Source organism: Halichoerus grypus, chromosome 1 (genome assembly GCF_964656455.1).
Source record: "Halichoerus grypus chromosome 1, mHalGry1.hap1.1, whole genome shotgun sequence".
NCBI lineage: Eukaryota > Metazoa > Chordata > Mammalia > Carnivora > Phocidae > Halichoerus > Halichoerus grypus.
In genome coordinates this window covers 76,801,873-76,814,382 of record NC_135712.1, presented here as the reverse complement: position 1 = coordinate 76,814,382, position 12,510 = coordinate 76,801,873, and the positions used below count along the sequence as shown (strand labels likewise).

At 37.4% G+C, this 12,510-nt stretch overlaps 1 protein-coding gene across 5 annotated transcripts in view; it reads left to right on the top strand.

Annotated features, from left to right (window-relative positions):
- TPRG1 (tumor protein p63 regulated 1) overlaps positions 1-11,623 on the top strand; it is a 213,613-nt gene extending 201,990 nt beyond the window's left edge. For 2 of the 5 annotated variants that reach the window (XM_078068056.1, XM_078068059.1), the window contains exons 7-8: positions 3,045-3,111; positions 5,562-11,623. In XM_078068056.1, coding sequence (XP_077924182.1) covers positions 3,045-3,111; positions 5,562-5,756 — 262 coding nt within the window. In that variant the 3' untranslated portion in view covers positions 5,757-11,623. The remainder of the gene's footprint in view (positions 1-3,044; positions 3,112-5,561) is intronic. The other 3 variants (XM_078068063.1, XM_078068066.1, XM_078068070.1) reach the window with 2 other exon arrangements.
- The last annotated feature ends 887 nt before the right edge of the window (positions 11,624-12,510 follow it).

Genomic DNA, 12,510 nt, shown 5'->3' with positions numbered 1-12,510 from the left:
CACTGCTCTCTTTGTCCAAGCCACCATCATCTCTTGCCTGGACTACTGAAGTGACCTTCAAACTCCTCTTAATCTTCCTGCTTCCATTCTTGACCCCAACAGTAAATTCTCCATGCAATAGCAAGGATTATTTTAAAAAAACAAACAAAACAAAACAAAAAACAAACAAAAACCCCACAAAACCCCACCAAAACCCAAAAAACAAACAAAAAACATGCATTATTGAACTTATCTTTAAAATCACTTCAATCCACAGTCCTAATATGGCTTACAAGATGCTCTGTGCCTAAGGTTTCATCTCAATCTCTTTCCTTTAATCACTATATTCTAGCTGAATAGGATTTTTCCCTATTCCTTGAATAAACTAAGCTCATCCCTACCTCACAGCCTGTGCAGGGGTTTTTATTTTCTTCCTGGTATACCTTCTCCACACGATTGCATCTTTTTCATCATTTGGGCCTCACATCAAGTTTTACTTCCTCAGAAAGTTGTGCCCTGAATTCAATATGTAAAATAACCCTCAATCCTATTACTTTACCCTTTTCCACATTTTATTTTCTCCTAGAATTTATCACCATCAAAATCACCTATATTTACTTTTACTTTTTCTCATACCACAAGAATGTAATCTCCATAGGAACAGGATGCCTGTCTTGCCTCTCTAGTCACAGCACTTAGAAAATGTCTGGCGAATAGTGTAGGTGTTTCATTAATATTTTTTGGATGATTTTAGAGCTTTTTAATCTATTAGTGACATAGAGAGTTAGTTTACAGTATTAATACTGATAGAAACAATTCATATATACATAGAAAAAGCAGCTAAAACTAAAATGACAGCTGGTAACCTTACATAGCTAATAAACAAACAGGAATTGCATGTAATTTTTGACATTAGGAAGCAAAACTTGGCCTGAGGAAAGTTAGTGTACTTAGTAGAGTTAAACACAAAATTAACAACTAAAATCACACTCAGGAAAGTAATAATATTAAAAGTAATATCCTCAGAAGAAAACTTAACAATTACTAAATTTGGAATGGAAAAAAAAATCAACTTTTTGACTTAATTTAATTGTATAGACATGAATTCATTCAATGGAAATTTTTCAGGAAAAAAAGGGAAAATTTATAAATTATTTCTTTCAGATGGAAAATTCTTCAGTAAACCCAATTGTCTTGGTGTAATTCATGTCAGAAAACATAGTCTTAATGAAAATTCAGTAATGCTGGTATAATTTTGATGTAGGTTCATATTAAAAAAAATATAGAGTCAAGAAAAACAAAGTAAGAGTGTCATCTTGCACCTGGTTTTCTTTGGAACTTTTCTTTTTGATCAATTGAAAACTTCAATAATCCTGGGGAACTAATATTTAAGATTTTCTTTCAATCCAGAGTTTAAAGGCTTTTTATTTTGAAATAATTTTAGACTTACAGGAAAATTTCAAAGATGGTAAAGTTTCCATGTACCTGTCATTCAAATTCTTCTAAAAACTTACATAATATAATATAGTTATCAAAACCTGGGAGCTAAACATTGGTACAATAATATTAAGTAAACTACAGGGCTTATTCAGATTTCACTGGGTTTTTGTTTTGTTTTTCCTAATGTCCTCTATCTTCCCAGGATCCAGTCGATGATAACATATTATATTGAGTTGTTCTGTCTCTTTATTCTCCTTCAAAATGTGACAGTTTCTCATTCTTCCTTTTCTTTAATTTAAATTCAATTAGCCAACATATAGTACATCAATAGTTTTGATATAATGTTCGATGATTCATTAGTTGTGTATAACACCCAGGACTCATCACATCCTTCATTCTTCCTTTGTTTTCATGATCTTGGCATGTCTGATGAATACTCGTCAGTTGTTTTGTAGAATGTCTCTGAATTTGGGTTTGCCTGATGTTTTCTCATGATTAAATTGTAGTCTGCTTTTTTGGTGCAGATACTATAGAAATGATACTGTGTCTTCATTGTAGGCTTATGATGCCTGTATGTCTTATTACTAGTGGTGTTAATCTTAGTCACTTGTTTAAAATGGTGTATGCTGGATTTCTCCTCTGCAAAGTCAGTATTTTTCTCTTTATAACTGATAAATATCTTGGGGGAGATACTTTGATGCTCAAGCCATGTTTTTTGAAATCATGGTTTCTGAGTAGAATTTAATGTATCTTTTGTCATCCAGAGAACTCTGTTACTTTTAAAAAGCTCATATCAGAGTTAAAAAATTGTTTTATGGAGTCTATGATTCATATTAAGTCAATTGGCATTCCAAGTACAGAATTGAAGGAAATGGGACTAAGGAAGTTAAAGTCTTCTCTGCCTATAAATAATGAAAATATTTGTACCTATAAATAATATGCTTTATAAAATATTTTTGAATAATTCACTTAAATTCATACAGCAATCTGATGAGGTTGTCATTTAGTATTATTATCATCATCATTATTATTTGCCCGTTTTCAGATGTATAAACTAAGGCTCAGTGAGATTATATGGTTTTATCCAGGGTCTAACCATCAGTTACTGATAGAGCAAGGAAACATATCTGGCCTTGTACATCTAATGCCAAGCATTTTCCCACTATACAGTGATGAAGTAGACATGGTTAGATAGCAGTCAGTTCCATATCACTGGATATGTCCATGGAGAGGGATGTGGCTTCTTGGTAAAGATGTAGCAAGGCATAACAGTAGATGAGTGGTGAATTGATAAGCTCAAGATCACTTCTGACCTTGAGATTCTATGATTTTAAAACATAGTGATTAAATGTCCATGTTATTAACTTATTCTTTCCTTTCTTCTTTCCTCTTTTGGAAGTTGAAGAAAGATCACTTCTTTCTGCTTTTCTTATTCAATCAACTAAAGCACTGGTGGAGTTTGCTGAAAGGAAGGACGTCCTTCCTTTTAGAATCCTCAGGCTGTATGATTATAGTATGTATCCTTCAGTAACAGCAATATTTAGATTCTCTTTAAGATCTCAAAGAGGATGCTGGAACTGCAAATAGTAATAAAAAGTACCTTCTGTCTGTCTTTGCTGCTGTAGACTGAAGCTCATGGAGAACAAGCAAAACCCTACTTCTGTGTTATTACATTCATTAGCCTCAGTGAAAGTGAGTCTATTTTTTAAAATTAATGTTTTGGTATTACTTAATTACTTTAAATATAACTTTAAAGAAAAGTAGAGAGACAGGGGCACCTGGGTGGCTCAGTTGGTTAAGTGTCCAACTCTTAATTTTGGCTCAGGTCATGGTCTCTGGGTCGTGGGATTGAGTCCCTCTTCGGGCTCCACACTCAACAGGAAGTCTACTTGAGATTCGCTCTCTCTCTCTCCTGCTCCCTCTCCTTCTCCCTCCCCCTGCTCACATTTGCATTCTCTCAAATAATAAATCTTAAAAAAAAAAAAGAAAAGTAGAGCAAATATTATCTTTTTATTTTGAAAACCTAGAAGTATTGAGGAACTCCAGAAAATTATGTTGTTTTATCATCATAGTCACTATTTTTTTTTATTTCTGATATTATCTAAAATCCATAGATTTCAGTGCTTCTTTTCAAAAGAACAACTGAGGCTCAAAAAGGGAAAATGAATTTATAATGTTACACAGTTAGAAAATTATAGAGGTTTTATTTGCATGGCTTTTTTTTTTGTTTTTTTGCTTATGGGTTAGGTTAACTAGCAATAGTAGATACATTCTAAATTTTAAAAGTTTTTCTTTTACTAATAAGGAAACTAAGACTAGAATAAAGAAGTGGTTTGCTCAAGAGCAATATAAAATTAAGAATCCAGCATGAGATCTATATGGAAAATTGTATTATGGGGAAAGACTACAGGCTTCTCTGTCTGCAGTGAATCATCACTCTTGTGTTAATCTCTTAAAGCAGAGATTGGTATCCTCATGGACAAATGGGAAGAACAATGATCACTTTATATAAGTATGCTTAATAATTTGAATTGATATTGGAATATGCTCTAATAAGAGTCTTAATTTAGATTAGTGGCCAGTTGCCTAGGAAACAGATTTGGATCTCACTGTGAATAAGATTTTATTCCCAATGTTCTTTTTTACTGTGATGCAGAAAGTGGAGTTACTGTGGATAAGTCATTTACCTTCTATGAGCCTTGGTTTTCTAACACGGAAGTGGTGATACCTTCTTTGACCTACCTAATGCATCTATATTAGAAAGAAATCACGGAAATAAAAGAGCTTTTTGGAAATACAAGGATATGAGCTCATATCTTTCCTACTTCATTTCCTTGCTTGTTTCTCTGTTTAGAATTCTCCCTGAACTACCCTCCTCTTAATCCAATTCAACTTGGCTTGACCAAAAGAAGGAATTTTTCTTTTACTCACTTAACTTAAAAGTTCAGGGTTGGCTGATCTAGTAATTTGCATGACTTTGTCAAGAATTCATCTTTCTCTACATCTTAGTTCTTTTACTTTTGTGGGCTTATTTCTCAGTCAGGTTCTCACTATGTGTGGCAAAATGACCATGAATACCTCCCGGGAGGCTTGTATTCTATCAGTTTTGTAACAACATTGGTCATGTACCCATCCTGAACCAATCTCTGTGACCAGAGAAATGGACTCCTCTGATTGGTTAGGCTTGAGCCATATGGTAAAGTCAGCGCCACTTAAACTATGTGGGCTAAATGGGATAGGGTGGTTCTCCAAAGAACAAAGAAGGTACTCTTGTTGGAAGAAGAATCTCAAATGGTGGAAAGGATGCTGGGTTGGAAAAAAACAACAGCTGTTGACTAGGCCCTTCTTAACCCCATTTTACCTAATGAAACCCTATGAGCCCTTTAAGGATTGTCTCAAGAGTTTCCTTTTGAGGTCATTTCTGATCCTTTCACTACATATGATTTCTCCCTCTTTTGTGTTCTCTTAGCATCTTGTGCCTCTTCTGCTGTTTATTTTCACAATCTTTGTATAATCATTACAAGTTCATTTCTAAGGTGCACCTGGGTGTCTCAGTCAGTTGAGCATCTGGCTCTTGATTTTGGCTCAGGCCATGATCTTGGGGTCATGGCATTGAGCCCCTCCTCGGGCTCCATGCTTAGCACCAAGGTTTGCTTATCCCTCTCCCTCTGCTTCTACTGTATCTTTCTGTCTCTCTCAATCTTAAAAAAAAAAAAAAAAAAAGATCTCTCAATCTTAAAAAAAATTTTTTCATTTCTTAGATTATTATAGTATCACATCTTTGGAGACAGAGACTACATCTTACTTGTCATTAAATCTTCAGCAGCACCCAACAGGTGTCTGATTCATAAAGGGCCATCAGCAAATATTTATTGAAGTGACTTCTTAATGTACAAATTATGAAGGATGAAAAATAAACAGGATGAGGCAGATAAGTTCATTATGTACATAATTTATTGACTGATTAATTCATTAAAAGGCTAACAGAAGCCATGTTGACAATTCTGAGAAATGATTTCTATATAAGTAAGGATAGTTGCAGCCCCAGGAGAGTGGTCAGCTTTGGTGAGGATTGGCTGGGGAGGAAGTGTCTCTGGACCTACTCTACATTTACTAACTCTGGGCCTTCTTTTCCTCTTCAGTTGTCTGGGTTCACGTCTAAGCTTGTTCCAGCTATCCAGAATGCCCACAAGAATTCCACTGGATCTGGAAGAGGAAAGGGACTGATGGTGTTAACTGAACCCATTTTGATTGAAACCTACATGGGGCTGATGTCATTCATTGGAAACCGCAACAAACTTGGCTATTCCCTTGCCCGTGGGAGTATTGGTTTTTGAGACTCTTTTTGGTGTATAAGTATGTCATCCATCAATATATCTTTATTGAAGATTCTATTTCAGACCACCATATTTTTGGACTGAAACAATTAATTACTTTTAAGTACTACTACATGATGTTGAATACTTAGTGTCTTAGGAAATCTAAAAGCTTGATTAAACTGATAGATGCACACCTCAGACCTCATATATGAATAATCAAATTTCCTAAAACCAGAAAATACATTCTCTTAAGCTCCTCAAATAATGTTGTCAATGAATACCTGATCATAAACTGAGGGGAGACTCTCTGGGTTCTTATTCTTCTGTCTTCTAAATGTAGGCATTTTCTGGATCTTGATCTTGAGCCCTTTGATTCTGATTTTTTCTTTTATTGGGGTCTGACTGTATTATTTTAGCTACTCTTTTTATGAGAATGACTTCCAAATCCATATTTCTATCCCTGATATTTCTTCAAGATTCAGTTTTGTATTTCTTTCTGCTGTTCATATATCCGTGTTCCAATGGCCACTCACACTCAGCATCTTCAAAATCCTGGGGTTCTCTGTGGCATTTTTATGGTTCCAGTCATCGTCCCTGAAATCCACCAGTTTTGATATATCTAAATTCCTTGCCAAATAATTTTATATGGTATCTTTCTTAGTCTGTTTAGGCTGTTATTACAAAATACCACAGACTGGGTGGCTTATAAACAACAGAAATGTATTTCTTACAGTTCTGGAGGCTGGAATTCAGAGTTCAGAGTGCCAGCATAGTCAGGTGAGGGCCCTCTTCCCGGGTTACAGACTTCTTGTCATATCCTCACATGGTAAAGGGGCAAGAGGGTTCTCTTGTGTTTCTTTTATAAGGGCATTAATCTTATTCATGAGGGCTCTGCTTTCATGACCGAATCACCTCCCAGAGGCCCCACTTCTTAATACCATCACATTGGACTTTAAGCTTTCGGCATATGAATTTTGGGGGGACACAAACTGTCAGAGCATAGCAGTACCAAATTTGTGTGTGGCTTAGCATTGTACCCCAATGCCCAGATGTCAAACTTAAAGTTCATTCTTCTTTAAAAATTGTTCATGAACTCCTTGCCTTTCCATTTTCACAGGTATATATTATTAGATCAAGTCTCTAATTCTGTTCCCCTGGATAATTTTGCCATAGCCTTTTATTTGGAATCTTTGATCTGAGCTTGACTCTATTCTAATCCATCCTGCATTTGGTTGCCAGATCTAAAGCACAATTTGACCCTATCACTCGCTGCTCAAGAACTTTTAATAGCTCATTTTCTTCTGCAGTTTTTTGTTCAAGTATTTATTTCATTTTATTTTCCAATAGCAGACCGTTTCCTTCTGTTGAAATCTGTTTTGGACTCCTAAAATGTAAAACCTAAAATGTAAAACAGATAGAAGTGAGGCCACTAAGATTGAAGTGGACATGGGAATGCCTCTGGATTCCTCTTTTTTGGGGAGTCTCAGAGCTGCCCCCTGTGGAATGGCAATGGGTCCCAGAAAGTTTTGAGGAGCATGTTTTCAAAAATACTGACCTACCTTATTCTGTTTCCTTTGCTCTTTTCTCTCATATTTTCTCTTTTTCTTTCCCTGATGAACACCTCAGGAGATTATCACATCTCTTCAAGTTTTGCCTTTTCAATTTTACAATTTCATTTTTTTAATCTATTTTGGAAAGAAACTTTGAATGATGAACACCATAAATATTATTATAATCAGATTTTCAAGTCTGTCTCAAGACCCAAAGTTAAGACGCCTTGGTTGGTATTCAAGTTAAAACTTCCAGCTATGTTTTTGTTGTTGTTGTTGGGGGTGGGGGGGTTGTGCAGAGTGTATTTTTGAAGTCTTTTTTTCTAAAAATTTATTTCCTCAATTTCAAAGATTTGTTCTCTGATTCATTAACAAATATCAATCTGATGCAGGCATTCAAAACCCACACTTTGAATAACCCTCATTTTATTTCGTCTTTGTCTTTGTTTACTTCCATTAGCATTTCTCTTTCTCTCCCTCTTTCCAAAAACCTTCCCAGCACCCACTTCCCCCCAAGCCCCAGCCCCATGATGGCAAATATTGTTATAGTCCCCAAGGCAGAGAACTTCTATTCAGACTGTAAAAGGAAATGTTGAAATCCTTAGCCGTCCTGTCAACAGTAGTGGAATGAAAAGTCGTTGGATTGTTTTGGCAGTGGTTCTGAAGCAGGCATAATTGGCAAATTATTATAACACTGCTGCCCGAAAATCCCTATTTGCCTCAAGATAGTGGCATTTGTTGGCAGAAGCATCTGAAATGTCCAGCACATTCTTTTGAGTTACCATTTAAGGATCAGCCTGACAATAGACTTCTTTCTGCACATTTGTCCTCCTCGTAACCTGGGACACACTGTTCCGAAGTGACTTTCTAAAGGACACAGTACAGCACCAACTCTGCAAAAGGTGAGGGGAGGGAGATGTCTCTTAGCCCTGAGGTCTAGCCTCTAACAAATAGGATAAGCGTTTAATAACACCAAAACTGTTTAACATGGAGAAGAGTGAACTTAGCGATGACAGGAGAATGCTTTTCACATTTCACAAAGACTGTCTAGTGGGATATCCCATAAACTGATACGTGGGACCTAGGAAGCAGGTTATTACTGGGTTATTACCAGTTATTACCATTCCATGAAAGGATTCAGGAATCTGGAAGGCAGTTTAAGATAAGAAAGAACTTCTTTTAGGTAGGAATGTCAAAGATGGAATGGGTTGCTCCTTAGAAGAGGGAGCCTGCCATCACTTGATGTGTTCAAGTAGGGACTAGATTAAGTGGATATTGTGAACAAGGTTGATAGATGGGTGATTGGTATCATACTTTAAGGCTAGAGACCTTATTATGATCCTCCAAAGAATTGTTGCTGATGATTAGATAATTAAATGTTTTTTTTCTTTGGAAAGAATTGAATCATTCAAATGAGACCCTAGAAAATTACCTTAACTTTCCTAAGATTTAATTTCCTCATCTGTAAAATGGATACAGTGATACCTTTACTGCCCACTTCATAAAGATCTTGTGAGGACTGAATGAAATGAGGTTAAACGATTGTATCAAGTAAAACAAAAACAAAAGCAGAAATAAAACATTGAGTACCTGCTTGTAGAGTGGTAACTTGGAAGCAGAAAGCAGGACAACATCCAAGGGAACTATATTTAGTTCCCTCTGGGAAATTTTCCTCGGTCACTATAGACCTACTGACCATCATTCTCCCATTTGACACATGGTGTTCTCACTTGGGTTCCTTGTCCATAAGCTCAACAGGAAATACAAACCACAAACCAGGGGACCTACTATATGCCTGGGCTTTTCATTCAGACTGTCATCTGAACTACCAATAAGGTTTCTGAAAGGGACATCATAAGTTTGATTGGGGATAGGATTATTTACAAGGGGCATTAAGTATTGGGCATATCATCATAAAAATGTCATGGTTGGCCATCTTCTTTATCTGATCTTTATCCCATTTTCCCACTAGAAAATCCCCGATATGTCTCTTTTCAAAAACTGCTTGAACATCTTTATGGACAGATTGTTCAAGGTCTCCTGATACATTGTGGGTCATCCTGATGGTTAGAATATTCTCCTTCTTTTGATTTAGACTCTGTAACATCCATCTGCCATCTCTTTCAGTAAAAAACAAAAAAAATTCTTTTGCTGGAGTGGGGTTAGCTTGGGTTTTCTCACCGGGATGTGGGATATTTGGGTACAGAAGCAAGGTTGGTAGATTCTCTAATGTTTACAAGAAGGAGAGCTGTCAAGAAATGCTAAGCCTGACCTTCAAGTGGGCAATTGGGCCTCTTTGGAGGCCTGACCTTTGGCCATTCTCTAAGGCAGAAAAGAGAAGTCAGTTGCTGTGCTTTGGATCTTTTGCCTTGAGGCCTGTTATCCTTGTCCCCTTGCTGAAGCAACACTAAGAAAGCTGATGCACAGAGCCCTGGGGCTAAGGAGGCATAGAAACCACCCAACCCAATGCTTTCATTTCACAGAACAGGAAGCAAAGGCATTGAAACTGGAAAAAAAAAAATTGCTCAAAAAGCAGATGGTGAGTTTTTGGTACTGGGGATTAAACTCTAAAGCTTCCAACTTCCTATGCCTAGCCCACTGCTCTCTGCATGTATCTCTATTCCCAGGGAAAGGCATAACGTCTAAATCAGGGCATCATAGTTGCTGGGTTAAATCTGAGGTGAGGAAACAATAGGTCTTCGTTGTTTAAGGGGAATTTCCAGAAATTACCTGTCTTTTCTTAAAGGCTAAGGTCACTCATAGAACTCTGATTTCCTATCTGATCGAAAAGCCCAAACAAAGCTGCGGAAGCCGGCAGAGCCAGCAGATATTTTGTAAGGCGGCTTTACCTCTGCCTGGCATTTTGTGGGGCAGGAGAGGGGAGGGCAAAAGTATTAAATTTAGGCTTAAAAACTCCTCAGAAATTCTTTACACACAAGAGACCAAGTTGGAGAAAAGAAGATGACTTGTGCCAAGGGGAAGAAAGAGAGACTAATGCCTGTGGTTTTCAAAGGTTAACAACAAAAAAAGCCCAAGTATTTGCACAGAGATGAATGCTCATTGGCTTTTGGCCAGCAATTATACAAGGGCTTGTGCCCACATCCTGTAGCTGTGGTTTAGGGACGCTGCTCATGAGTGACTTCTTATGCTTAGTGGCAGAAAACTTTAGTCACTGATGTGTAAACTCACCTTTGGTCTGCACCTCCCACAACGTGCTCCTAAGGCAGTTAGGGGGCCAGGCCTCCAGATTTCCTTGCTGATACCAGTTCCTCAGAGGCTAGGGAAGAACTCCTTCTGAGGCCTTGGAAGTGACTGAGACCTGATCCATACTTTTCTTATTCCACTCGATTGCATCAACCCCTTAGAAGAATTCTGTAGCCACAGGAGGAATCATGGTATCTTCTGCTAAATTCTCACTTCAGCCTTAAAACCCAAGACAAAAAATACGTGAGCTGGATTTCATTTCAGGGCTGCAACCAATGTGAAATACGAGAGGCAAAGTCATGAGGTTGCACCTGAGTCTAGATCTTGTATCTGATGGGCTATTTGCACTCAGTTTAACACTGAGATCTTAACAAACATCTCACAATTCTCCTCCTGGGTGAAGCCACATGGAATTTGCAAGGAATTGCTCAAAAAAACAGATGGTGAATTTTTGGCAATACCAGGATTAGATCCTACAGCTTCCAATTTCCTGTTCCTGGCCCACTGTTTCTTCCACGTATCTCCATTTCCAGGGAAAGGCATGACATCTAAATCAATGTATCATTGTTGATGGGTTAAATTGAGGTGAGAAAAATGATAGGTCCGATGTCATTAACGCTTGTGTTTCTAGGCAGATAGGAAGGATCAGATTGCTACATTATGGATGGGAAATATGTCAGGATCAAGTTCTCTGAAACAAACCCCTTGTGTCTCACATCCTGTCAATGCCTATGCCATGCATCTCAAGTTCTTCTTCTTTCCTTTTACATTCTGCTTACTCTTTATGGGCTCATTGAAGCTGAGACTGGAAGGGACCTTAAACGTCACCTACTTTAGCATCCTACCATATTGCATCAATGCCCTCAACCAAAACATGCATAGCAGCTGCAGATCGAGCTTCTGCAGAAACGTTTGCAAGGCAGAGAATCCCTGGCTTTTCACAGCAGCTAATTCTACTGCTAAGCAGCTGCAGCAAGGAGAAAGTTTTTCTGAACATTGTACCCAAATCTTCCTCTCTAGAAATTTATCTATTTAATCCTAGATCTTCCTCTGAAGTTACCCAAAATAAATCAATTTTGTATTCCATGTGGTCACACTTCAAATAAAGGCAGCTAACTGGTATTCTCCCAATGAAGTAGTTTGTGGTTTTTTTTTGTTTTTTTTTGACACAAAAACCCCAGTTCCTACAACCGTTCTTCATGTGATGGGTTATATAGAGCCCTTATTGAACTTGTCTCTTGTTTGTGGTATTCTGTTTGGTTAACCTTTCTTTGAAAATGTCATATTCCACACAGGCCTGGCAGTTCATATATAGGCTGACCAGTACAGATTAGAGTGTAGTTTTTCTTCATTTGCCACCACACTACTATTAATGAAATCCAGGTTTTCTTTATCATACTATTTGTTTACAAGAAACGTAGGGTCAGTTTCATCATACCATACATAACATTTTTTCTGATTTAGTAATCTCATTTAAGAAACAAATGAAGGGTGCCTGGTGGCCTCAGTCAGTTTTGGCTCAGGTCATGATCTCAGGGTGGTAAGATGGAGACCCAAGTTAGGCTCCACACTGGGCAAGAGCCTGCTTAAGATTCTCTCTCTCTCTCTCTGCCCCTCCCCACCCCCAGCTCCTGCACATGCATGCATGTGCACTCTCTCTCTCTTAAAAAACAAACAAACAAATGAGACCATTTAACATGGATTATTCATAGTAAACCTATACTAGTTCCTGGTAATTACTGATTTTCTTTTCTGACTTTTAAATTTATTTTTTAATTTTGTTGCTAAAGTATCTGTTTAATATTTAATTCCAAGTCGGTAAGAGATTTCCTCTTCTATAGTTTCTGACAACCAACATTATTTTTAAGTGGGATTTTTTTTTTTCTGTCTCCAATCTGGAGGACATGGTGGACTGGCTACCATGATGGGAGCTGAGCCAAAGCAGTAGTCAGAATGGTTTGATCCATAGAGATCTTTGGCATTGGTTAATTGACTCTTTTGTCTCTAGAGCAAAAATA